Source organism: Capricornis sumatraensis, chromosome 6 (genome assembly GCF_032405125.1).
Source record: "Capricornis sumatraensis isolate serow.1 chromosome 6, serow.2, whole genome shotgun sequence".
In the NCBI taxonomy this organism is placed as follows: Eukaryota; Metazoa; Chordata; class Mammalia; order Artiodactyla; family Bovidae; genus Capricornis; species Capricornis sumatraensis.
In genome coordinates this window covers 9,781,641-9,809,060 of record NC_091074.1, presented here as the reverse complement: position 1 = coordinate 9,809,060, position 27,420 = coordinate 9,781,641, and the positions used below count along the sequence as shown (strand labels likewise).

The 27,420-nt window shown below is 39.0% G+C and overlaps 1 protein-coding gene across 1 annotated transcript in view; it reads left to right on the top strand.

Annotated features, from left to right (window-relative positions):
- Positions 1-27,420, top strand: part of NEK1 (NIMA related kinase 1) — a 121,764-nt gene that overhangs the window by 18,633 nt on the left and 75,711 nt on the right. Inside the window, exons 9-15 of the mRNA XM_068974734.1 lie at positions 2,949-3,009; positions 6,810-6,961; positions 19,165-19,224; positions 19,456-19,518; positions 19,610-19,657; positions 19,828-19,902; positions 25,339-25,502. Coding sequence (XP_068830835.1) covers positions 2,949-3,009; positions 6,810-6,961; positions 19,165-19,224; positions 19,456-19,518; positions 19,610-19,657; positions 19,828-19,902; positions 25,339-25,502 — 623 coding nt within the window. The remainder of the gene's footprint in view (positions 1-2,948; positions 3,010-6,809; positions 6,962-19,164; positions 19,225-19,455; positions 19,519-19,609; positions 19,658-19,827; positions 19,903-25,338; positions 25,503-27,420) is intronic.

The following is a 27,420-nucleotide window of genomic DNA, read 5'->3' as shown; positions in this document are numbered from 1 at the left end:
TCTATATTCTCTGTCTTCTTGGGTTTCTAACAGTAAGACTATTCAACATTTGTCTGCCTCCCTTTCCTCACCTGTGAACAATGGGATTATAAATGTATCTAATTAATAATGCCTTGAAGTGGTTACCAGAGTCAGAAATGATAATGCTTGTGAAGTGCTTAGTGTCTAATACTTATTAAGTATTCAGTATACTCAATATATGTTAAGATTATCAATATATCACTTTACTATGCTAATATAAGTATATTATCTTTATAATTGCCTTTTCTCCAGTAGAAGATGATTGCAAACCACTGTGTGTGGGCATGTATATGTATATATAATAGATTGCTGACTCATGATTCCTCCTCTACTACTTGCATGCAGGTGTATAATAAATACTTGTTGAGTTGAATTTTAATTGAACACGATTTATCAAAAATCTATCTCAAGTCAGTTAGTATATAAGTATGGTCACCTGTGCCGGGGTCCAGCCCCGGTGGATCCAGGGTAATTTGAAGCGTGAACGGCGTAGGTGAGGAAAAACTTATTTATTTATTTAATTAGAAATATAAGATTAGATTAGGAAGAAATAGTGTAGTAGGAAAATTTAGTGGAGAAGAGAGGCTGAATAACTTGGTTTACATGGAAAGCCAATAACGTTCCAGACAAGGAGCTTGCACCATCTACGTTAGGCCACCAGCGCCCACTTGAATATCGAAGGGTGCCCCGCCTTGGGCTCCCTTTCACGTGGATCTTAGAAGCCGGGGCAAGTAAGTAGACATGGCGAGCCTCCACACCCCAGATGGGAATTCAGCCAGAAAACAGAGTAAAGAGGAGACACGGGGGAAACCAGTCCTTCCAATGACTTGCCTGGCCTCTATCATCTAGAAAGGCCTTTTATACCTTTTTGATTGTACATAGAGATCAATGGGTAATACAAAATTATGCAGCGTTAGCAGCCCAGTCTCTTATCAAAACCAGGCTTTTCTCTCTGCATACCTAGTTGTATACACAAGTCTTAGGTGATTTACATCATCTTCCAACCAAAAGGGCCAATTAACATTTTACAGCCTTTTTTCTGATAAGGGTTTGTCAACCAGAAGACTTGTTTGTGTTGATCTTCCCAAAGTCTGGTGCCACTCTCAGAAAGCAGTAAATAAAGTCACATTCTTACATAGCAAAGATACCGCAATTTATAACAAGTAAGAGGAGTACAGTGATTTATAACAAAAGAAAAGTAATTAACTCAAAAGTCTAATGTTGGTAACATCAAAACTACTATATACCTTTTTCCATATCCCGATTGCATTGATTAATATCCTCCCAGTTGCCTAAAAGATAAAGAATATGGAGGCCTGGCAGCAGTCATTGAGTCAACAGTGAAAAGCCGTCACCAATATGATTTTTAGCTCTTTAGAAAAGGCTCTGTATCTTTAAGGTGTTTTTAAGCTTTGTGCCTCTCATGGTTGGGGGGCTGCAAGCAATTCACAAGCTGTAAAAAGTCCAGGGGAACCTGTTAGGCAAGCTAGAGAGTTATCAGAGGGGGTTTGAACTGAAACATCCCTTTTAAATGCAGAAGACTAAAGCCCTGAGTTAACTTTTTCCAGAGTGTGTCAGAAGAGTGGGAAAGCACAGTACGATAAGGCAGGCAGATTCTTATTTTTGGGGGACATGCTCAGAAAATACCAGGGGGAAACCCTGAGGCTTGACTCGCCTTGCCCATCAGGCCTCTGCCGCATGACCTTGTCACCGGTGGGATTCCTCACACTGGCTCCCGGCACACCTGAAAGTGGAATTATTTTATATAATTTCTGTGACCTTTGTTGATTTAAATGATCACTGTTAAACTGTTCTATGAATCATATCTACCAAAATCATAATTTTATTAATTTAAATGTTCATGAGACGAGAGGGGGGTGTCATATATCCTCTGACTTTTAACAGAATATCCATATGAGCAAATAATCTTCAGGAAACAGATATGTGGATTTAACTGTTACTACCAAGAGAATACATTAGTAAGCAAGAAAGACAGTTAAAATTTGGCAGTTAAAGGCCACTAATATAGGACATAGCTACAATCTCTAAAGTGTGGGTGTCTCACAAGACTCCTTTGTTACAAATAACGTTTTCAAGCACAGATTTATGGTGCAGTGTGCTATTGTTTTTGACAGCTACTAGAGAAGAAAGAATGACTTCAGTCAATCTCTCTGAGTTTCTTTTCTCCCATACCAACAGTTAGGACAGACATATAGTCTCAAGACTGAAAAACTGGAATTCAACTCAGTTCAGTTCAGTCACTCAGTCATGTCCGACTCTTTGTGACCCCATGGACTGCAGCACACCAGGCCTCCCTGTCCACCACTAACTCCTGGAGCGTACTCAAACTCATGTCCTTTGAGTCGGTGATGCTATACAACCATCTCATCCTCTGTCGTCCCCTTCTCCTCCCACCTTCAGTCTTTCCCAGCATCAGGGTCCTTTCCAATGAGTCAGGAATTAACTAGCCAGCAACAAAAGAAAATACTCAAGCCTGATATACACAGAATATGTAACATGGAAAGAAAAGAGGGCAGGTGATGGCTACTAGTAACAAGAGTATTTGACAGACATCCTTAGTAAATAATGGTATCTTGTTACGTACCTAACACTTAGATTTCACTCTTCACCAAAAATGTTCTGCTCTTCTTATGATTTTTCTGCTATATATCTGCATTTGATTAATTCTAGAAGAAAGCTTGTCCAGAGAAATGATAAATAAGTTGGTAAGACTGGGAAGAAATTAATATAAGAGAAATTTGATGAACGGACAGTTTAGATTTTAGTACAGTTTATTTGGCAGCATAATTGTGACTGAAAAAGAAAAAAAAATGTATTCTGATTAATGGCTAGTTTTTTTAATTTGAAAATTTCACAGCTTTTCTAACTCTTCCCCGCCCCCCCCCCCCCACCTCTTTCAATTTAAGCTTATTGCAGAAGAATTTTGTCTAAAAACATTTTCCAAGTTTGGAGCACAACCTCTACCAGGTAAGTAGAATTTAACATGAATCCTTTCCTGTGTTTGTGGACACAGTACTGTGTTTGATTACACTAATTATATTGGAGATATTTGTAGATACAACAAGTTGGGGTAGTTGTATGATAAATCTAATCCAGAGGAAATGAATCTAAAATTTTTTTATGATATGTGATGAGTTAATAACAAAGTTTCCATTTATTATTTGCCTTCATTTAAATGAATTCTATTTTGAAATCTTCTTTCTTATTCAAGTGTTCAGCTCATATTCTGAGAATAGTTAAGAAACGTTATAAAGTGCCCTAAGTGCAAATCCTTTTTTAAAAATTTATTATTTTTTTAAATTTTTGATTGTACTGGGTCTTCACTGGCTTTAGTTGCAGCAGTAGTTGTGGAGCATGGGCTTAGTTGCCCCGAGGTGTGTAGAATCTTCCCCGACCACAGATAAAACCCATGTCCTCTGCATTGACCGGCAGATTCTTATCTTCTATATCACCAGGGAAGCTCCAATGCAGATCTTTATGTAAAATAATTTTCTTTAAGAAACATTTAGTATTGTAAAATATTTTAAAGGTATATCGGTGTGAAGTCAGACACCTTAGCAAGGATAGTTATTCTTTTAAATATGGGCCAGCAGCAGTGGAGTATTTGTTGGATTGTCAGCGTGGTTATATATTGTTTATGTATATATCTTTGTGAGAGGGAAATCGTTTTTTCCCCATGGAGTGATTTCAGATGGATTTCTGAAATCCATGGAAATTATTAAGACTTGAAGATTTTGTTTTTTTTAAGCATAATGCTTTGCATGTCTTACTCCATTGTGAGTATAAATACTAATAAAAATGAATCCCCTATCATAAAACTTGAGCCCATAGCAGCTGGACATGGAGTGGCAATGTGCTCTTGGGAAGGCCAGATGTGTCAGCTCTGCTTAAACACCCTGGGGCTGATCCTCTGAGCCAACAGAAGCTGGCCATCCTGGTGATCAGCCTAGTGGGAACCATATTCATGAGACAGACACAAGGCAGGGCAGCATCTCCCTCCTGACGCTCTTGTCTCATGAGAAGTCACATCTTTGTCAAAGCCCCCTTGTCACACAGACAGGAATCCCTGGGTCAGCACAGTCTTCCCAGTGGGTGAGCCTCCCAGGCAATGGAGCGGGATTCCCTAGTGGGAGGAGCTGGCCAGAGGAGTGTGTGACTCAAGGTGCTAACGTAGGAGTTGTCAAGCCCCTCGTTGACTCCCCTCCTGGCAGGAAGCTTCCTCCTCCTGCAAGGCGCACCTCTGAAATGGGGCATACTCAGAAGCCAGATGAGAGCTAAGTAGCCCTCCCTCTTCTCTGGGGGGTTCAGGGTACTGTTCCTGTGGTCTCCTGGGACCCTTCCTGTTTGTGCTTTGGTGCCTCTTGCTCCTTTTCTGGCACGCATGTGCTTATGTTAATATATGTAGCCAGGTTCCAGTGGTGTGGTTATGTATCTGTCTTCGAAAAGAAGGTTACAGTTCTCAGAGGCAAAATTTATTCCTCACATTTCCTAATTGCTGTCACATTACAGTTGAAGTATGTGTTTAGAAAAACTTACCGTAATATACTGTATCAGTTTCTCAGATCTTCTACACACTTCAATTGTGAATATAAACTGCCAGTCAAATGGCTAATGTTGCTTTTATTTTTTAAGCATTCACTAAATTGTGTAATATGTTATTATAAAAATCAAAAAGAAGAAATAAAAATTACCCTACTCTTAATGCATTTATTTGGTATATATATTTCAGTGATAACTGATGCATAATGATTGGAAATTAGGGTTGTATTATAAAGAAAGACTTTTTTTAATTCACAATATTATATCTTGATCATTTTCTAATGCAGTTAAATATTCTTTGAAGAACAGAGTTTAATGGTAGTATTTCCTTGTAAACGCCTAGTTAAATTTTTTTCTCCTTTCCCCTCCTAAAGAAGAAGCATGCTGATTGGCAGAGATCAATCACGTGGTTCTCACACAGGGTGTAACCCTGGGGTGGAGGGCAGACTGGGTGGAGAGTAGTGCTGAGTAGGGAGAGGGAGTCAGGGAGGAAAGGACTTCAAGGAGGCCTAATGGCACCCACTCCGGTACTCTTGCCTGGAAAATCCCATGGATGGAGGAGCCTGGTAGGCTGCAGTCCATGGGGTCGCAAAGAGTCGGACACAACTGAGTGACTTCACTTTCACTTTCCTTAATGCAGCTGGGACTCTCTGACCTCCCTTAGTCTGAGGGAGAAGGAAATGGCAACCCACTCCAGTATTCTTGCCTGGCAAATCCCGTGGACAGGTGAGCCTAGTGGGCTGCCGTCTATGGGGTCACACAGAGTCAGACAGGACTGAAGCGACTTAGCATCCATGTATGCACTGGAGAAGGAACTGGCAACCCACTTTAGTATTCTTGCCCGGAGAATCCCAGGGACAAGGGAGCCTGGTGGGCTGCCGTGTATGGGGTCGCACAGAGTCGGACACGACTGAAGCGACTTAGCAGCAGCAGTCTCTTTGAGGAATGTGAAGTGTAGACTTCCATTTTCATTACATCTGTCTTAACAGTTTATCTTCAGTTTGTCATTGTTCTAAGACTAAACCCTGTCTAGGCTTCAGTAAAAGTTTAATATTGATATATAATGCGAATGTGTATATATTTTTGTGGTTCTCTCATTAGTTTTTTGACATCAATTAATAAACATTGTCCTTTTTTAAATTTATTTTTTAATTGAAGGATAATTGCTTTACAAAATTTTGTTGTCTTCTTTCAAACCTCAACACGAATCAGCCATGTGAAGTGAAGCCGCTCAGTCATGTCCGACTCTTCGCGACCCCATGGACTATAGCCTATCAGGCTCCTCCATCCATGGGATTTTCCAGGCAAGAGTGCTAGAGTGGATTGCCATTTCCTTCTCCAGGGGATCTTCCCAACCCAGGGATCAAACCCAGGTCTCCCGCATTGTAGACAGACACTTTACCGTCTGAACCACCAGGGAAGTCAGCCATAGGTATACATCTATCCCCTCCCTCTTAGATCTTCCTCCCACCTCCCTCCCCATCCCACCCCTCTAGATTGATACAGAGCCCCTGTAAACATTGTTCTTGATATATGTTGTTCTCTGAACATTTTGACCAGTTTCTACTCCTACCTGCAGTGCATAAATGTACTCGTTTCCTGGGACCCTAAGCTATAGTGATTCTTTTAAAGTACCTGTTTTTCAGTGGGTCTGTAGGTGTAGGCATTACTCGGACTATATAAGAAGCAAATATTAATTCTCATAGTGAGGGAATTATTGTTTAACAGTTGCTCTTGAAGTTTATGTTCTGATTTTGAGAGTAATTTCTAATGTATGGAAAGTTCTTTATAAAATTTATTTTTAACATCTTTATTGAAATGTAACCTACATAAAATTCATTTCACCCATTTATTTATTTAGTTCACCCATTTAAAGTCAGCGATTCACCCATTTAAAGTCAGCGATTCAGTGTGCTTTAGTATATTCACAGACGTGTACAATCATCATCCACCATCAGTTTTAAGGGTGTGCTTTTTCTATGAGAAATTTCAGTATCTTAGAGGAGTGTCGCTTCTTGCTTCTTTCAGAAAGTGGCTTTAGTGTAAAATAGTCACTATGAAGGCATTGACACGTGGTAAGGAGTGAAGGAGATGTTTAGTGGAGAATCTCAAACTGAACGCTGTTAGTGATTATGAACATGAAAAAGTTCTGTGTTGAAGAATTTTGAAATTGAAGATTTAACACTAAGAACTCTGAAAATAATTCTTTGTATTATCTTCTCATGTAGCTAAAAGACCAGCTTCAGGACAAAGCTTGGCTTCTATTGTGTCTGCTCAGAAAATTACAAAGCCTGCTGCTAAATATGGAATACCTTTAACAAATAAGAAATATATAGATAAAAAATTGCATGAAAGGAAACCACTCCAGAAATATAAACAGGTATGATGTGGTGATGATGTTACAAACTGTATATTAGTAACATTCAGTTTGACCTTATTTTATTGCAACTCAGTTCAGTTAATCTTGATGTCTGTAGGATTGTTTTTATTGAGTTATTAAAGAGCATTGCTGTTCTCTGCTTCACCAGTCTTCTAAAGCTTAGGAGACTTACAGAAGTCATGAAGAGACATTAAGTAGATACATTAAGTATTTGGTGCAGTAAAAAGAAAGTAACATTATAAGTGAAATCATTGTTGAATAACCTAAGCAGAACCTTTTGTTTTTGTGCACAAAATAAATAAACATCTGAGATAAACATCATAAAAATCTGGGGAAAATTTGATTTTAAGGATTCATGATGAGATTATTAAATATGTGGAGGGATATGATCTTATGGTCTGTCATGTTTCAAAAGAAAATTAAAGCCTGTAGCATTTAGGTGCTGTGCCTAAAAACATAGACTAGTTGCAAGAATTTGTCATTTTTCTTCATGTCTGTAGCTGCTGTATTCTCTGGAATATGGCACCTGTTGGTTTTGCTCTGTGTCTGCACAGACATGTACACAAATGCTCAGAAAAAAGTTTCGGTACATAGGTGTGCTGTAAGGCGAACCTCACAGTAGGGGAGTTCTTCGTCTTAGGCATGCATGATGCGTGCACTGTCCAGCTCCAGGGTCTTGAGCAGGGCAGTGAAGGGTATATTTCCAGCTGAAGGGCACTGTGACAGCTGGCACCCTGGGTTTGTGGATTTTACTTTTATTGTTGTTGTGTTTGTTGTTTTTGTTCAGTTGCAAAGTTGTGTCCGGCACTTGTGACCCCATGTGCTGCAGCACGCCAGGGTTCCCTGTCCCTCCCTGTCTCTCAGAGTTTGCCCAAGTTCATGCCCATTGAATCAGTGATGCCATCCAACCTCATCCTCTGTCGCCCCCTTTTGCTCCTGCCCAGCATCAGGGTCTTTTCTAATGAGTCCTCTCTTTGTATCAGGTGGCCAGAGTATTGGATCTTCAGCTTCAGCATCACTCCTTCCAATGAATATTCAGGGTTGATTTCCTTTAGGATTGACTGGTTGGATCTCCTTGCAGTCCAAGGGACTCTCAAGAGTCTTCTCCAGCACTGTAATTTGAAGGCATCAATTTTTCGGCACTCAGCCTTCTTTATAATACATCTCTCACATCCGTACATGACTGCTGGAAAGACCATAGCTTTGACTGTACAGACCTTTGTCGGCAAGGTGATGTCTTTGCTTTTTAATACGCTGTCTAGGTTTGTCATAGTTTTCCTGCCAAAAAGCAATTGTCTTCTGATTTCATGGCTGCAGTCACCATCTGCAGCAGTCTTAGAGCCCAAGAGGAGGAAATCTGTCACTGCATCCATGTTTTTCCCTTCTGTTTGCCATGAAGTGATGGGACTGGATGCCATGATCTTAGTTTTCTTAATATTGAGTTCTAAGCCAGCTTTTTCACTCGATTCTTTCACCCTCATCAGGAGACCTTTTTAGTACCTCCTCACTTTCTGCCATTAAAGTGGTATCTACATATCTGAGATTGTTGATATTTCTCTTGGCAATCTTGATTCCAGCTTGTAACTCATCCATCCCAGCATTTCACATGATGTGCTCTGTGTATAAGTTAAATAAGCAGCCTTGTCATACTCCTTTCTCAATTTTGAACCAGTCAGTTGTTCCATATAAGGTTCTAACAATTGCTTCTTGACCCGCAAACAGGTTTCTCAGGAGACAGGTAAGATGGTCTCGTATTCCCATCTCCTTAAGAGTTTCCACAGTTTCTTAATGATCCACACCAATCAAAGGTGTTAGCATAGTCAATGAAACAGAAGTAGATATTTTTCTGGAATTCTCTTCCTTTATGATACAGTGAATGTTGACAATTTGATCTCTGGTTCCTCTGCCTTTCCTAAACCTAGTTTGAACAACTGAACATTCTTGGTGCGCATAATGCTGAAGCCTAGCTTGAGGGATTTTGAGCATAACCTTACTAGTATGGGAGATGAGTGCAATTGTCTGGTAGTTTGAACATCCTTTAGTAGTGCTCCGCTTGGGAATTGGGATGAAGATTGAACTTTCCAGTCCTGTGACCACTTCTGGGTTTTCCAAAATTACTGACATATTGAGTGTAACACTTTAATAATGTCATCTTTTAGGATTTTAAATAGCCTGCTGGAATTCTATCACCTCCATTTGCTTTATTGGCAGCAGTGCTTCCTAAGGCCCTCTTAACTTCATACTCCAGAATTTCTGGCTCTGGGTGAGTGACCAAACCATCGTGGTTATCAGGGTCATTAAGTTATGACCAACCTAGATAGCATATTCAAAAGCAGAGACATTACTTTGCCAACTAAGGTCCGTCTAGTCAAGGCTATGGTTTTTCCTGTGGTACTGTATGGATGTGAGAGTTGGACTGTGAAGAAGGCTGAGTGCCGAAGAATTGATGCCTTTGAACTGTGGTGTTGGAGAAGACTCTTGAGAGTCCCTTGGACTGCCAGGAGATCCAACCAGTCCATTCTGAAGGAGATCAACCCTGGGATTTCTTTGGACGGAATGATGCTAAAGCTGAAACTCCAATACTTTGGCCACCTCATGCAAAGAGTTGACTCATTGGAAAAGACTCTGATGCTGGGAGGGATTGGGGGGTAGGAGGAGAAGGATGAGATGGCTGGATGGCATCACTGACTCGATGGCCATGAGTCTGAGTGAACTCCGGGAGTTGGTGATGGACAGGGAGGCCTGGCGTGTTGCGATTCACGGGGTCGCAAAGAGTCGGACACGACTGAGCGACTGAATTGAACTGAACTGAAGGTCTTTTTTAAACGATTATTTTGTGTATTCTTGCCATCTTTTCTTGATCTCTTTTGCTTCTATTAGATCTTTACCATTTCTGTCCTTTATTGTGCCCATCTTTGGATGAAATGTACATTTGATATCTCCAGTTTTCTTGAAGAGATCTCGTCTTTCCCTGTTTGTTTTCTCCTCTGTTTCTTTACATTGTTTGTTGAAAAAGGCCTTCTTGTCTCCCCCTGCTGTTCTCTGGAAGTCTGCATTTAGTGTTGGTATACCTTTCCCTTTCTCCATTGCTTTTTGCTGCTCTTCTTTCCTCAGCTATTTGTAAAGCCTCCTCAGACAACCACTGTAACCTTCTCACATTACTTTTTCTTTGGGATGATTTTGTTTGTTGCCTCCTGTACACTGTTACGAACCTCTGTCCATAGTTCTTTAGGCACTCTGTTTACTAGATCTAATCCCTTGAATCTGTTGTCACCTCCATTGTATATTCACGGCATTTGATTTAAGTCATACCTGACTGGCCTCATGAATTTCCCTTCTTTCTTTAGTTTAAGCTTGAATTGTACTATAAAGAGCTGATGATCTAAGCCACAGTCAACTTCAGGTCTTGTTTTTGCTGACTGTATACAGCTTCTCCATCTTCTGCTACAAATAATATAATCAATCTGATTTCAGTATTTACCATTTGATGATGTACATGTGTAAAGTCATCTCTTGTGTTGTTGAAAAAGCGTATTTGCTATGACCAGTGAGTTCCCTTGGCAGAATTCTATTAGCCTTTGCCCTGCTTCATTTTATACTCTAAGACCAAACTTACCTGTTACTCCAGTTATCTCTTGACTTCCTACTTTCACATTCCAGTCCCCTATGATAAATAGGACTTCTTTTTTTGGTGTTAGTTCTAGGAGGTCTTGATAGAACTGATCAGCTCAGCTTCTTTGGCATCAGTGGTCGGGTCATAGATGTGGATTACTGTGATATTGAATGGTTTGCCTTGGAAGCAAACTGAGATCATTCTGTTGTTTTTGTGATTGCACCCAAGTACTACATTTGGAACTGTTTTGTTGACTATGAGGGCTACTCCATTTCTTCTCTTGGATTCTTGCCCACAGTGGTAGATAGCATGGTCATCTGAATTCAGTTCATCCTTTCCTGTCCATTTTTGTTCACTGATTTCTAAGATATCAGTGCTTATACTTGCCATCTCCTGCTTGACCACATCTGATTTACCTTGATTCATGGACCTAACATCCCAGGTTTCTATGCAACACTGTTCTTTACAGCATCAGATTTTACTCATCCCCAGACATATCCACCAGTGTCATTTCCTGTTTGGCCCAGCCGCTTCGTTCTTTCTATTAATAGTTATATAATCATACTATTAATAGTTACATAATCAGGCCTAAATGGATGAGTTCCATTATATCCTTTGGCCTTCTTTTCTTTAGTTACACAAGGCACCCAGGACCCATGCATCCCCTCATTAGATAAGTTTCTCAGCTCCCTGAGGCTGTGGTCCTACCGTGCTCCAGCCCCTGCCTCTGCAGAGTGCCCGAACTATTCCTCAGAGCCCTCAGCTAGTCCATGGTCAGCAAGAGCCCCTGCATTCTCAACTTGTCAAGATCTCCGCACCTTTCTTACTTTGAAAGTCGCACGCACTGTTGTGCAGCTCTCTTGGGGACCATTTTCTCTCTAGTCCCTCAGTCCTGCTGCGTCTGGAGGAGGACGATCGCGTTGTGTTCCTTGATGTCACTGCTGGACTTGCCCTGGCTTCCTCAGCCCCGCCACCAGGCTTTGTGTCACGTGCTGCTCCTCCCTCTTCACGGTGATGTCACGGTTCTTGGTGACTTCAGTGTCTTGAGATGATGGTCCTTTCGGTGGTACACTGCCTTTTTGTTTTCTGATTGTTCTCTTTGATGATCTTGTCTCCTGCCTCACTTTAAATCTCCCCTGTGGCATGCCATCACATTTGTCATCAGGAAGGACACCTACTTCCTAGTCTCAATTACAGGGACCCCACTCTGACCTGCTTCCTGTGTTTCCAGGTTGGTCTCTGAGAACCTGCCTTGAAAATGTCTTTGTTCTGTTTGGCTCCATGGATCTTACCTGGTTTTATCATTGGCCATCCCGTCTTTGTTTTTATTTTCCTTTACCAGCTTTAATTTCATGTTCTCTCATTGTAATAGTTTCCAGAGCTTTTGACTGCCCCGCCCAGTGGGTGTGCTTGGAGGAAGCCTGCAGCTCTCTGACTGGTCTCACTTCAGGTTTAAACCTACAGTGTCAGGTGTGCACTGTCGCCCACCACCTGCCCCAATCATGTTTCCGCTGGCCAGTTCCTCTCCTACTTTCTAGACGGTTATCTCCTACCTTTCCTTGTTTATTCTCTCAGGGTGATGAACGTTGCTTCCTATTTCACTGAGAAAAAAGAGCCAAGTAGAGGAAAATTGCCCACACTCAGCAGCACTCCTGCCTGTCAGTCCTACCTGTTGCCAGTCTCCAGGAGGATCTGCCTGTTTTGATCAAGAGTCGATCTTGCCATTTGTATGCCATCTCTTAGTATTATTTTTGCCTTTTAAAGGACTTCACTCTCTCTTCTGTATCATATTTTCCCTCTGTCCTTAATCATTCCTGTTAGCAAACAAATGGGCTTCCTCAGTGGCTCAGATGGTAAAGAATCTGCCTGCAATGCAGGAGACCCAAGTTCGATCCCTGGGTCGGGAAGATCCCCTGGAGAAGGGAATGGTAACCCACTCCAGTATTCTTGCCTGGAGAATCCCATGAACAAAGGAGCCTGGTGGGTGACCGTCCATATCATATCTTCAGTCTTCTTAAGAAAACCCTTCCTTCCCTCCCATGTCTCCCTCCAGCCACTTCCCTGGATCTCTGCTCCTTTAATGGCAGAACTTCCTGAAGCCTTGTCTGAATGTCTCCGCTTCCTTGTTTCCCCTTCTCTCTTGAACCCTTTCTGCCCAGAGCTTGCTCTGTCACAGCTGTTGGGTCACTGCTCCTGGCAAAGACTTCTGGGAGCCCCAGTGGTTCCATCCAGTGATCAGGTATCTTCTTCCTCTGCCTCAGTTTCGGTTCACTTGGTTACCCTTTTTTAAACTTTTTGTTCACTTGAGCCCAGACTATCCCACTCTGCTGATTGTCTCCCTCACTGCCTACCTGTTCTTCTCGCCTCCTGTGTGAGTTCCTCCACACGTCCCTGACTCGGATGCTCAAGTGGTTCAGGAGGTCGGCCGGGACACCCCTGGACGGCCTCGCTTTCTGACAACACCTGTAAACCCACACCCTGAGCTGCATCTCGAGCCTGGACTCCTTTCCCAAGCTCCAGACCTGTCCTGTCCTTGCATCTCTAAGTGAGTGTCTGCTGGGTTTCTCAGCATCATTGTGTGTAACTGTGCGTGCCGGGCCGCATGGCCTCCCCAGCCTGTGGGTCCTTGTCTCACTACACACTGTTAGAGTCGCTGCTGACTCCTGGTCACTATCACCATCATATCCTCTCTGCCTGCCTGCAGAGTCTGTTCCCAGTGTGACTGCTGCTCACTGCTCAGTCTCACTCTGGGCCAGGCTACCTTGCCCTCCTCAGTGTGTCCGCACTCAGCAGGCTCAGGGCAGCCCTGACAGCAGAGGGCGATCGTTGCCCTTTCCTGTTTGAGACTGCCAATGCCCCTGCATGTCCTGAAAACTTTCTTTGTTCCAGTTCCTATAATAATTACAGCTGTTTTCTAAAAGAAAAGGAGTGGTTATTAAGCCACCAGAGGGAGCTCCGTGAATGTGCTTCAGTATTTTGGCTCTCAATTTTAGCAAAACAACACACTTCTTTCAGTACGGATGTTTTACATATTTTTCTCTTCTTTGTGGATTGTGTTCTGAAAATACCCATGTGATCTCAGAGGAACACCTTTGGCATTTTTATTTCACAAATATTTGAGCATCTTATATCTGGGACAGTCTGGTGCACCAAGAGATAATTTTTCCCTCCATGTGACTTACCTAAGAGTACATAGGTGTCTTAGTTAAACTTTCTCTTGTTGCAAATGGTTGTATAATCTTGTTTAAAGCTAGTCATGTATAATGAGATGCTGTTATCACTCAGGTTAATATTTTTAAGATTTTGAGTGTCGTGTTTTCACAAATGTTGAGACCAGTGCTAGATTTGCTAGGCAAGGTTTAACCTGCGAATCTTGTCAAAATGGAGGGCTCTGTGTCCAGAAATTATGATTCAGCAACTCTTGAGGATACGTGGTTTTTGAAAATAGTTTAATCAAGTTATCACTCACATACTATAATTCATCCATTTAAGTCTGAAATTAAATTATTTCTAATGGATTTGCAAGAATTGTGCAACCATCCCCATAATCAGTTTTAGAGCACTTCATTGCCGCCCCTCAAATCCTTTTCTATTAGCATTCACTCCCTGTTCTCCACTAAACCCCATAGCCCTGGGCAACTGCTGGGCTAAGTCTACTTCTTTCTGTGTGGATTTGCTTGTTCTGAATGTGTCCTGTGAATGAAGTCATGCAATGTGTGGTCTGTTTATTGCCAAGTAATTCTCTTGTATGAAAGCAGTATGTGTTTTTACAAAGCTCCTAGGTAGCGTCCCCCACTAGTTTAAGGTGTATGTACATAAAACATACTTTGAAATGTTAACTTTGTAATACCATGAAGAACATTATCTACAGCTGCTTTTTTTCTTGTAGTTCAGTAATAGTGCAGCCAGAAGCAGTCTACTATTTAAAAAGTGGGTGGTTGCTGTCCGTTAGAGGTGGCAGAATCATTTTAGTGAGTGAGGAACGGGGACTTTTTTTTTTAAGTAATAGAATAGAAAGTAACAGACTCAGTTAAACATAGTTAAAAGTATTTTATGGAATGTCTGTGTGTGTATCTTTATTGGGTCTGAATGTGAAATATCTTTCTTACTGTGGGTTGCTTTTAGAAAAAGTTTGAAAGCTACTGTTTTGTAAGTATTTCAGTATTATTGTCACCTCATTACCACTAGTGTTAATGGGGTTAGGTGGTGAGATACATGGTTGGCTTAAGTGAAAATTGAAATAACTAGCCTAAGTTTGGTTAGGAGTTGGGATCTAATAATACAGTGAAGAGGTGGGATATTTCTGAGAACCTACTGCTTGTGTCATTTTGTCAGGGAGCAAAGCTACTATTTATTAACAGTCATTGTGTGAGATTAATACCACTTAGCACATTGCTAATGTAACTTTGAGTTAAAACATCTATAAAGTGGATATTTTATGATGGTCATTTAATTAAGATGACAAAACACAGTAAAAGAAAATCATTATTCTCCTCTTACCAGTTTATCAACCCATTTAATGATATCACATAGTTTAAATATCATCATTTTATTGTACTCAAATAATGTATTCATTAAATTAATTGCATTTCCTAAGGAGGAAGTTATGTTGAAATTATGTATCATGTTGCTTTCTTTTTTTTTTGTAATAAATTTTTATTGGAGTGTAGTTGCTTTACAATGCTGTGTTAGTTTCTGCTGTACAACAAAGTGAATCAGCTTTTTGTATGCACTAGTCCCCTCTTTTTTGAATTTCCTTCCCATTTAGCTCACCACAGAGCATTGAGGAGAGTTTCCTGTGCTAGACCGTAGCTTCTTACTGTTACCTGTTTTATACATAGTAGTGTGTACATGCTGGAGAAGGACATGGCACCCACTCCAGTGTTCGCCTGGAGAATCCTGTGGACAGAGGAGCGTGGAGGGCTGCTGTCCGTGGGGTTGCACAGAGTCGGACATGACTGAAGCGACTTAGTATACATATGTGCCTTGGAGAAGGAAATGCCAACCCACTCCAGAATTCTTGCCTGGAGAATCCCAGGGACGGAGGAGCCTGGTGGGCTTCTGTCTATGGGGTCACACAGAATCAGACACAACTGAAGTGACTTAGCAGCAGCAGTGATGTGTACATGTCAACCCCAGTCTCTCAGTTCATCTACCCCTCTCATATTGCTTTCTAAAGTGGGCAGAAATTTTAAGTATCTTTTTTTGTTTTAGTGAAAGAAAACTTTTGACCCATTTCTACTTCTTTTTTGTATGTTGGGAGCTATATAATATATCTTAACAGTGATATGTTGGAATTAATTTTATTAATTTCATATTGATTGTGGGTCATATTTTTTTTTGTATTATTCTGACTTCACTTTTAGAGTTTTAGTGCTTATCTGTTATAGTCATTTTACAAAATTCAGGAAATTGAAGCAGTAAGTGGCAAATGAAAGTAATTTCTTATAACATTGACTTTTGTCAAAATACAGCCACTACTGAAATGGAATTGTTAGTGGAGATACTTTACTGATTTAATCAAATGCTGAGTTTTTTAAATAATAATGTAAATGATCACTGAAATAATTTTTTAAAGTAACATTTCCTTTCCTTTGTATTGAAACCTAACAGATGAATATTTTTATATAGTGTTTCTTTTTATGTATTTTTTCCTAAGGTAGCTGGAAAACTTTTAAACTGATGCATGATACATAACTTAAGAGTTTTCTATAAATACTTTTAATATGTTTTTGGTATATTTAGAACTATACTTTGAATTGTTTGAAAAATTGTCCCTGTAGTAGGCTCAACATTGATCACAAAATTGAGTAGCTAGCACAGGATATAAAAGAAAGAAATCCATGGGTCATTTATACTTATGAGCACACATGCAGAAATCCTTAAAAATGTTTTTTTTTAAAGTTAAGTTAAATCAAGCAATTTATCAAAAGAATAATTCAAAACTTACTAAATAGGATACATTTCAGGAGTGGAAAGATGGTTCAACAGTAGGAAACTGGTTAATTTCACTGTTAGTAGATTAGAAGAAAAAAATCATATATAAATTATCTCAGTAGATACTGAAAGTTCAGTAGAATTTTAACTCTTTAAAAAAACTTATTTGGTTGTTTACATTAACCATGTATAACTCTTTGTATTGTCCATCATACCTCAATAGAGTGGTTTTTTTTTAAAAATTCAAATTTCTGATTCAAGAAATAGAGGTGAAAATTCTTGACCCAGTTACATATACCAGAAACCTGTATCAAGCATTATACATAATGATGAAAAGTTGGAAGCATTTACATTAAAGTTAGGAACAAGACAAGGATGTTTGTAATGACGCTATTATTTGATGTTATTCCAGAAGCCTAGCCCATGAAATTAAAAAGAGAAAGAAATGAGAAACATAAATATTGGGAGAGATGAGAAAATCTGGACACTTACAGATATGATTCCCTACCTAGGAAATCCTCATGAAGCAGCAGAACACTGAATGAATTCAGTGACGTGGCCTGATAGAAGCTGAGCATGTGACAGTGAACAATTAGAAAAGGAAATAGACACTCCCTCAGTAACTATAGAATAGTAATTAGAAAAGGAAATAGGCACTCCCTCAGTTACTATAGAATAGCCCTGCTGTGAAAAGTGCAGGATAACTGTGCAAGAAAGGACTCCACATCAGTGGAATGTTGTTTATCAATGAAGAAAGCAAATGCAGATAAATAAACATAATAACAAGGGTTATTCTGAAAACAGTGTTGAGCAGCAGAAGTGAGATACAGAGGAATATATATTGTATGATTCCATTTATATAGAACTCAGAACTTAAAAAAAAAAAAAAACCATATTGTTTAGGAACATGTATCCAGGTGACAGAGCAACAGAGACAAGTCAGGTAGTGATTAGTAAAGTGAGGACAGTAGCTGTCTCTCTTGTGGAAGGACATGTGGAGGGTTTCTGTATGTTGGCATTATTTTGTTTCTTGACTTGGGTAGTAGTTACTGGGTTTTTCCTTTATTTTTGCTAACCTCTGTGTATCTCCTTTATCTACTTTTTTATAGGTGGCTTTATATCATAGTTAAAAAAGAAGATGGATAGATGACATAGAATAGAGAATTCCAGAAATTAGAATTTATTATGTAATAATGTATATTTGAATTTATTATATGATTAATGAGGCATTTCAAACCATTGTGGAAAAAGAAATATCAGCCAAGAAATGGCTATGAGATAACTGGATTTTTTAGAGAAAAAAATTAGATTCCCAGTTCATTCCATGAACAAAAATTTATTCCAGGTAAATCTAAAAAATCTAACTTTAATATTTTAAAATCTAAATTTAAGTTAGATTATATATAACTTCTGAATATAAAAATGAAGCTATCCAAGTGGCAGAAGCAAATGAGGTCTGAAATGTCTTCTTTAGTAAAATAGTTTATGCTGATATCATAAAGGAAAAGACAGGCAGATTTAACTATATAAATTACAGACTTCTATACAGTTTAAGATACAATAAACAGCTCTTCAAAGACAAAATGTAAAAAAAATTCACAAATTTGAAATACTCTTTATTTTTCATGATATACAAATAGCCCATAAAATTAGAACAACTATGAAATAAGACGAACAATTAGTGTATTAAAGAAGAAATGTAATTATCTAATATACTGGAAAGTATTCTTAGTCTTTCCAGATATTAAAAATTTAAGACATTGATAATGCTCATTATTTGTGAGGTTATGAGAAAATGAATTCCTTGATGGGAGTATAAGTTGATGCAGCTTCTTGAGGTGGCAGTTTTTCTCATCACTTAAATTTCATTATTACTTTATGATTCCATTTACAAATTGCCCTTCTGAAAGACTTGCATATGATACAAAATGTACCTCCAAGAATGTTTCTAACAGTATGGGGAAAAATTAGAACCAACCCAATGTCCTTCCTTCAAAAGTAGTTGAACAAATTAATTATATCCATGGTTTGGAATATCGCCATTGTTAAATTGTTTACCACAATGTGGAAATGTCAGGGAACATTGTTAATAGTGAAAAACATTTTTCCATCGTAATACATTGTATATTATATTTATGTAAAAAGTGTAAAAAGCTAAGACTATGTGTGTATATACATGTATATAGTTATGTGTGTATTCATGTTCATGAAACAGTCTCGGAAAGGATATTTATGAAAATGTTAACAATGGTTATATCTGGAGGTGGGGAGAGGAGTTAAGTGTTAACTCTTACTTCATTTTTTTTTTTTTAAGAAAAATTTCTTCAGAGTTGGGCTCTCTAGATGACATTCTGTTTTCATAACGTTAGAGAACTTAGAGTTAGCATCTCTACCTGAGTACACTTTTTACTGGATGATTGGGGAAGAACCTTTTTCCATGGTGTGTTTGGATCCCGTGTTTCTCCTTTTTGAACAAATAGTGTATCAGCCACTTAAGTGGTTCCTTTTTTTTTTTTTGAGGGATAATGTATTTTGAAAGAGTTATGGCAGTATTGGCATTATGTTTTTCTTATTTTAAATTTCCATACATTTGAATTTTTCAAATGGATACCTCAAAATCCTTATCTAATTTGTAGTTTTACTTCCTGTCCAGGCCCATCAAACCCCAGTGAAGAAAGTGAATCCTGGAGAAGAAAGGAGGAAACTGTTTGAGGTATAAAGACATCTGTGTGCTTATTTTACAGCTTTGTAAAACTAATTATGAAGAAAGAAACAAATTTTATAAAACCTCCAAACCTTTCCTCCTTATTTCTTTCAAACAAATACCTCTAACTTATTTCTGTTTTTAAACCTTCCAGGATATACATCTACCATCGGTATGCTAACTTTACTGATTAAGCTAGAAAAAGTAGTATTATTGATAATTTTTTTTTTTTAATTTAAGGAAGCACCAAGAAAAAGAAGATTGGAATTGAGTGAGAAAGAAAAGAAACCTAAGGATCAGGTAGTTATTTCACTGTTATTTTTCTTCTCCAGCCAAGTTGGAGATGATAATGGTTTTAAGAGTTCTAAGAAGTTTGTCTTTAAAATTATTGCAGGTTAGTCTGCTGAAGGCTGAGCAGGTGAAAAGACAGGAAAAGGAAAGGGTGAGAGGATGGTCCATTTTCCCCAGCACACTCCACCACCTCCCCACACGCATGCCCCCCCCCTTTTTTTTAAAGGAATACACTGGTTTCCTTTTTATTACTCAGTATATTTCATGTACTTTATATTAAATACTTGAAATGGTGTTTTATTTGTTTCTTTCCCCTCAAAGTTGGAGAGAATAAATAGGGCCAGGGAACAAGGCTGGAGGAATGTGCTGAGTGCTGGTGGAAGCGGTGAAATGAAGGTAGGTTTTGGGTACCCATGCATGCACACTGCTGCTCTTTAACTCCGCTTTCACCCTGCTCTGTGAGATGTCTACACCTGGCTTGTTTCTACTAGAGTTCTTCAGCATCGTTAGGACTTCTTAGTTTTCCTGCACGTATTTATGTAACTTGTAGTGATGATTCGTATGTGACAGTTAAAATTGCTTAAAAAGTTTGCTGAGAAGGCTGTGATTCACCATTCCTACGCCATCTTTTTAAAATCACACACCTGGCTGTGTGCTCTAGTCACACAGAGCTGAGGACTGGACTGCAGTCTCCTCACTGCACACGGCTGCTGCAGCTTCGTCCCCACACTTGGGTTCTCTTCACTTTATGGCCCCTGCCCACCCACCCTCCCCACTCCCCACTCCAAGCATTTACTTAGGTGATCAGTGACCCAGCTAGCCATGGACCTAGATAGGTTAGTTCAGACATTTTCTTTAGGCAGATCCAGACTATATAACCTTGGGCAAGTTACTTCACTTCTCTGAGCCTTAATTTCTTCATTTAGAAAAAACGAAAAATTTCAAGAGCAGTGCCCAGAGCTTGACTCTCAAGGGCTTACCTGTTAACTTCCTTTTCCCTTCTTTATTCTGCCAGTCTGAATCTTGCCTTTCCTCTCTTGCACTCATAGCATCCTTTCCAAATCTGTGGTAGGCTAAATTCTAAGGTGGTCCCCAAATTCTTGACTGCAGGTATTACACCTAATGCTCTCTCCTCCACTGGAGTGTGGGTGAGACTGAATTTGGAGTGCAGCAGCCGCCTTAGTCAGGCTGTGTCCTGTGGCATTGCTGATGCTATATTCACTGCTGTGGTCCCGTCACTGCTTCATTATAAGACTTCCTCATGGCAGGCTGGAAGGTGAGAAGGTCAGGGGGACAACTGCTGGCCTGGAAAAAAGCCCTTGTTCACATGGCAAGAAAGTATAGGGATCCTCTGGGAGATCGTCTGCTGGCTCTCTGACCGACAGCCAGCAAGAACTCTAAACTGTGGTAAACTTAGCCATGACAGCACAAGGAAGCAAATTCTGCCAGGATCCAGTGAGCTCAGAAGAGGTTCCTGAGCCTCAGATGAGAATTGCAGCCCTGGCTGACGCCTTGGTTTCTGCCTGGTAAGACTCTGAGCAGGGGACCTGCTGTCCATGCCCACACTCCTGAGACAACTAAAGGCACATGGCTGTGCCTTGAGCCCTGAAGTTTGTGGTCATTTATGGCACAGCAGTAACAAATGAATATATACTATTATTCCTCTGTATTGTAATTTTTAATTCATACAATCCAATCAACTATTAAGTTCTTTAAACTGTAACTTCCTGGGACCCATCTCATTAAACTTGATGTTTAGGCACCAGTTAGATATTTATTAAGTAGAATTGATTACCATTCTTACTTGTTTCTTTTCCCCTAAAATTTATAATTTGAATAAAAGTTTCTCTGTTTTATGTAGACATGGGCTTCCCTGGTGGCTCAGATGATACTATATAATAATCATACACATTCATTTTTTACTGCTGTGTGATAAATGACCACAAACTCCATGGCTTAAGGCACAGCCATGTGCCTTAAGTTGTCTCAGGAGTGTGGGCATGGATAGTGGATCCCCTGCTCAGGGTCTTACCAGGAAGAAACCAAAGTGTCAGCCAGGGCTACAATTCTCATCTGAGAATCTGCCTGCAATGCAGGAGATTCAGGTTCTATCCCTGGGTCAGGAAGATCCCCTGGAGAAGGGAATGGCAACCCACTCCAGTATTTTTGCCTGGAGAATGCTATGGACAGAGGAGCCTGGCAGGCTACAGTCCATGGGGTGGCAAAGAGTCGGACATGACTGAGCGACTAACACATTTTTTACTGTACTATCCACTGTACTGTGACATTGGACTTACTACCCTCTGAATGATAAGGAAGTATCAGAATTTGGCCCATTCTGAAATAACTAACCCATATCTTCTATGATCTGAGAATAAAAACTTACCAGGATACAGGCCCTGAGATCTGGTCAAGTATTTTATATCAAGTTCATGATTAGTGTTTAGAATTTGGTCATGTTTTTCCTCTCCATTTGCTTATGTCTTTTTTATGCAAGAAAGCATCTTCCTTCCTATGATGTTTAAAGCCGTATTTAATCCTAAAGTCCAGTTTTACCAATGTTTGATAATAGGTAGTGTTAGATATTACGTGCTTATTAAGTTTCTGCTTTGCTTCATAAACTTCTATACTGATTTCTGTGAGGATTAGTAACACTATTTTGCATGACGTAACACAAATTCATTGCTAGTCTCTGTACTTATTCCCCATGAGGTTTGTAATAGTTAACTTCTTAGGCTGCTTGATTTCTGTACTATTGATAAGTACCTGGAAGCTCAGTAAAATTTGAATTGAGTTAAGGAGAACCCCCAAAATAAAGATGAAAATGAACATGAAGGGAAATATTTCAGAGTTCATACTATTATTATATACTTCTAAATATTAAGACATTTTGCACAGTATAAATAACCAACTGTTGTTGATTACTTAGTGTCTGCAAAATCTGGGACTTACCTGCTTTATCCATTTTTTTCCTTTGGTTCTTCTGATAGGTAATTTTTTCTCTTTTTTTTAATTGTAGTTGATTTGCAGTGCTTTATCTGTGCTTTATCTATCTTTTATGAATCTCTGTTCTTAGGAAAATTGTGAAATACTCTATGTATAGTTTGATTACATAGATAACCATGACATGTAAGAGACATTGTGTTGTTTGACACTATGTTGGACAGTAATGAGAAGGAATAGTCTGTTAATACATGCATTGACATGGGTCAGTCAAAAATGAGTGAAAGAAGCCAGGCACAAGAGTGCATATTGTGTGATTCCATTTATATGAAATGGTAGGAAATGGCAAACCCAGTCTCTGTGACAGAGAGATCAGTGTTTCCTGGAATGAGGGGCCTTGGATCCAAGTGAGAAACATGAGGGAACTTTTCTGGCTGATGAATATGCTTTCAGTTGTGGTAGAGGTTCCATGGGTGTCTGTGTTTATTAAAACGTCAGTCTGTGCTTGTAATTGGTGACTATAAAGTGATGTTTAAAAGATTCCATTGTTTCAGTATTACAATACGGTGTTTTCAGCATTATTTTGAGTATAGATATCTTCAGAAGTGAAGTCGCTCAGTCATGTCTGACTCTTTGCGACCCTGTGGACTGTAGCCTACCAGGCTCCTCCGTCCATGGGATTTTCCAGGCAAGAGTACTGGAGTAGGTTGCCATTTCCTTCTCTAGGGGATCTTCCCATCCCAGGGATTGAACCCAGGTCTCCCACAGTGTAGGCAGATGCTTTACCTAGGCAGATAATCCTCAGAGATATGTGTATATACATTATTTTTGCTGAACAGAAACCTTGAACCTCAAAGTTAAGGTGATACTAGTGCCAGACAGTAAACTCAAGGAGCAACCAGTCTTATAGGAGCTGTGACCACATTTTTTCTTTTTTTAATAATATTTTTTTTAAAGTACCTCAGCAGACACAAGATCTGCTGGCACATTTAAAAAATAATTTTTATTATATTTTGACTGTACCATGAGGCATACAGGATCTTCATTCCCCAATTAGGGATCAAACCTGTGCCCCCTGCACAGGGTCTTAACCACTGCTCTGCCAGGGAAGTCCCTGTGACCACCACTTAGCAAAATTCTGATTCTGGGAATCTTGCCTTAAGATGCAGGTTTGAAAATGTGTGTGAAGATCACCTTGATGGAGTTTCCTGGCTAATTAATTATCTTCCTTGTTTCTAACAACCTTCATTTCTTGCATTTCAAGCTTCTTGAATCAGTTATTTGTATTTATCTTGAGCTAATTTTTAAAAATCTAGGCTTCTTATAATATTGTATGTAGCTTCTTTTGTCCAGATGTTAACACAAATTTTACCTCATTGGGTACTGAGATGTCTTTTGTTTGGTGCTTGTATTTTTCTTAGCCCGACTTTCCCTTTAGGATGTCGTCACCTGAGAGCTCCTCCCCTTTTCCTGTCAGTGTTCTGGCTTCTGCTCGCATCTGCGTTTGAGCACATCGCCTCCACTGGAGTCACATCAGTTTGTCTTTCTTTCGGTGCTGTCGGCCTTGCCTTTGAGGGTCCTAATTTCCTCTTCACCCTGTAGTTCTTGCACTCTGAGCCTCTGTATCATTGTGCGCTTACTCAGCTCTCATCTTTCTACCTGTTTTCCGTGAGTTTTCCATGTACTTGAGCGCATGTGTCTCTGAGGCTGCAGCCTACACCTTCGCCCTCATCCTGTGTTACCCCTGCAGAGAACCAGTTCGCTGTACTGCTGGCTTTTTCTCTGATTGCCTTTCTTTACTCACAGGCTGCTTGGCTTGGTGTCAGTGCAGCAGCCTTCCACTCAGTTTCTCTGCCTTGTTCTCTCTCTTATTCTTGTTTATCCTGTGTAATTTGACTTACCTGCTTAAAAACGGTCTTAGTGCACTTTTCCTGCTAGAAAGTGTATGTGTGCTTTCTGTTACTGATTATGTGAACTCACATACCCTGGTTGGTCAGTTACCTGTAATGACCTTTTCTGACCAAGTGTAATACTCTCTGTTTGCCTTCCTCATAGTTACCTTCGTCTTCATACGTCCTTTATCTCCCTACTGCCAACATCTAAATGTATACCTTCTGTTGCTTTTTTTTTTACTTTAATACCATGGATCATATTTAATATTTAATCTGTGTTACTTTGTGTTAAAGGCTGGGTTGAGTGTTTTCCTCCAGTGACTTTTTTATGGGTATTTTTACTTCTCTTTTTTTTCTGTTTTGTAAATTTGCTCAGTACTTACTACTGTGCCGAGTGTCTGTTGCCATTCATTTGGAAATGAAACGTTTTTCTAGCTTTATACTTTCTTTCCCAGTTTGTTTGTAAACTGCTTAAGGATGGATATATTGTTTTGCTTCTTTTAATTACATTTAGAGCGTATTCCAGTGGTGTTTATATCTTCATTGCTTGTTGAATTGGATTTGGGGTATGTTAATTGCTGTATGTTTTGTTAGGTATAATTTTGAGTGTTATAAAAGCAGGCTCTGTTTTACGTATAAACTATACATATTTAAACTTAATAAGATGGGATCACATAAAATATATAAGAAACTTGTTGCAAAACTTGTTAAGACCAGTTTTTTTTCCCACCATTACATAAATTTAGTGATATTTTATGTTTTTGTTACATTGAATTATGCTCTGTTGTTAGTGACAAGGTATACTACTTTTGATTGTTAATGGTTATAATATAATAGGAAAACATTTTGCTCTAGGCTCTGTGTTTATTAGTATGTTAAATTAGATAATTGCTTTGTAAGAAGCAAGTGTTGAGGTTCACTTTTTTCTTTTGAAGGTAGTAGAGACCTTTGAGGTCTTGTGAGATAAGCATGTGAGAGCTTTTTGTTTGATTCCTAGGCTCCCTTTTTGGGCAGTGGAGGGGCCGTGGCTCCATCATCTTTTTCCTCTCGAGGACAGTATGAACATTATCACGCTATTTTTGATCAAATGCAGCGACAAAGAGCAGAAGATAATGAAGCTAAATGGAAAGGAGAAATGCATGGCCAGAGGCTTCCAGAAAGGTATGGCTGTTCTGCAAAAGTCACTGTGCTTTGCTTTAGAGGGAGTAGTGAAAGTCATGGTGTATATTTATTGACAGAGGAATCCCACCTGAAGTACATCTAGGATTTCCCAAAGGGCTACAGATCACCAACAACCCCCTGATGCTGATGCTTTTGGAAAATTTGAAAAGGTTTAAAGGTGGTATCTAGACAAGTCAGTATCAACATGTTGGAGTGTGATGATCCATAAATTCACCCTTTGGTATAATTTTGTCTTTTGTTGTGTACAGCCTAATAACACCACTTCCTGGCTGTCTTTTGACGTCTGAATACAGTCATTTTCTTCTGTGCAAATTTGGCCCTTGATTACATGTGACAAACATGTAGCTCTTAACTTAAGCCCAATTTATGGCTTATATATGTTAAAGCTTATTTATGTTATAGGCTGAACATACTATTTAAAGGAACATGTGATAACTTTGAACCAGCGTATGGTTGTAATAACTTTATCTATGTGCTTTAAATAAATCAGAATATATTTAAAATGGAATTGCACTCTATGCAGAACTCCAAAGCATGTTTTGAGCCTTCCTTTTCCACGTCACTTAGAACCCCACTTTTCTCATGGTCATCTTCCCTTCATGTTCATCTCTGATTGATGACTCACTGTGATCCTGTTTGCTAGGTTTTTCCTTTTTCTCCATAAAATTAATTTACTCTGGTGGCACTCAAGTTTTAATTTGTATAGTTCCTCTTTTAAAAAGTAGGCATATTTCAATTTTTTAGATTTTCTTCTATAAAAATATTCTGGTAAAGGAAGAACATATCATTTTATGAAAATTTAATTTGTCATTTTTAAAGATAATTTTTTGTGATAAAAATCTTTATGGTTCTCCCAGCTATAAAAGATTATTAAAAGGTAATTGAGTAACTGAGGCCCATATAAATCAATATTATGAATTATGTACCATAGGCTGAAGTATTAAGCTAGTTGTAAATACTTCACATTTTTTGAGAAAAGAGTGCTATAGACTTACACATGTGCATATTTTTTATGAAATAGTAATGAAGATTTTATGTGAGGTTTTTATCCTGGGGTATTATTGGTCTTTCTAGTATATAATTTGTATGGCTTTGTTTTAATTTTAATCAAATCTCCTAAAATACATGTGTATAGTGTAAAAGAAAATAGGGAAAGTTGTGTTATGCTTCTTCACACTGTTCCATCTTCCAGTACATTTGCTGATTCTTCACAGTTGGAGTGGCAAGTAAGGGACTGGATTGTTGCATTTGCATCAGGCTCCCATATCGCCTTGAAATATTTACATATATTTACACTTGAGTTTCAAATTGTCTTCAATGGCTGTGTATCTCAGTTACTTCTGCCTCTGGAACACAGCTTCCATTCAGTCTTTGTTTGAGTTCATTATTTTAATTTTCAGCTTTTAAACCATTTGTGGCTGTGGAGATCCTCTATCATTTCCTTTCTGCTAGCTTTGGTGAGCTTAGCATTACTCAGACACATGGTGTACATTTTCTTATATTGCTTTGAACCTGTTTTTATAGATGATAGATATTATTTATTGAACACCTACTATATATCAAGTTATATTTATTCATCACACCATCCCTTTTAATTAGGTATTACTCTTTTAATCAAAATGAAGAAACTAGGACCTGCAGAGATTTAAAACTTGTGCATGGTCAGGCCACTAGTAAGCAGTGGAGGTAGAATTTACACTAAGTGTGTCTCCATATAGAGTTCAGCTCCTTGAACACTGTTGTGTTCAAGGGACTTCTCAGCTTCTTGAGATACTACTAGTGAACAGGTGAAACAGTTATTGATTTCGTTGGTTATAAAATTTCTAAATAGTGGATACCTTAATGATTATCCATGATCTCAAATACTGAATGAACTTTTGTGTATACTCATTGAATT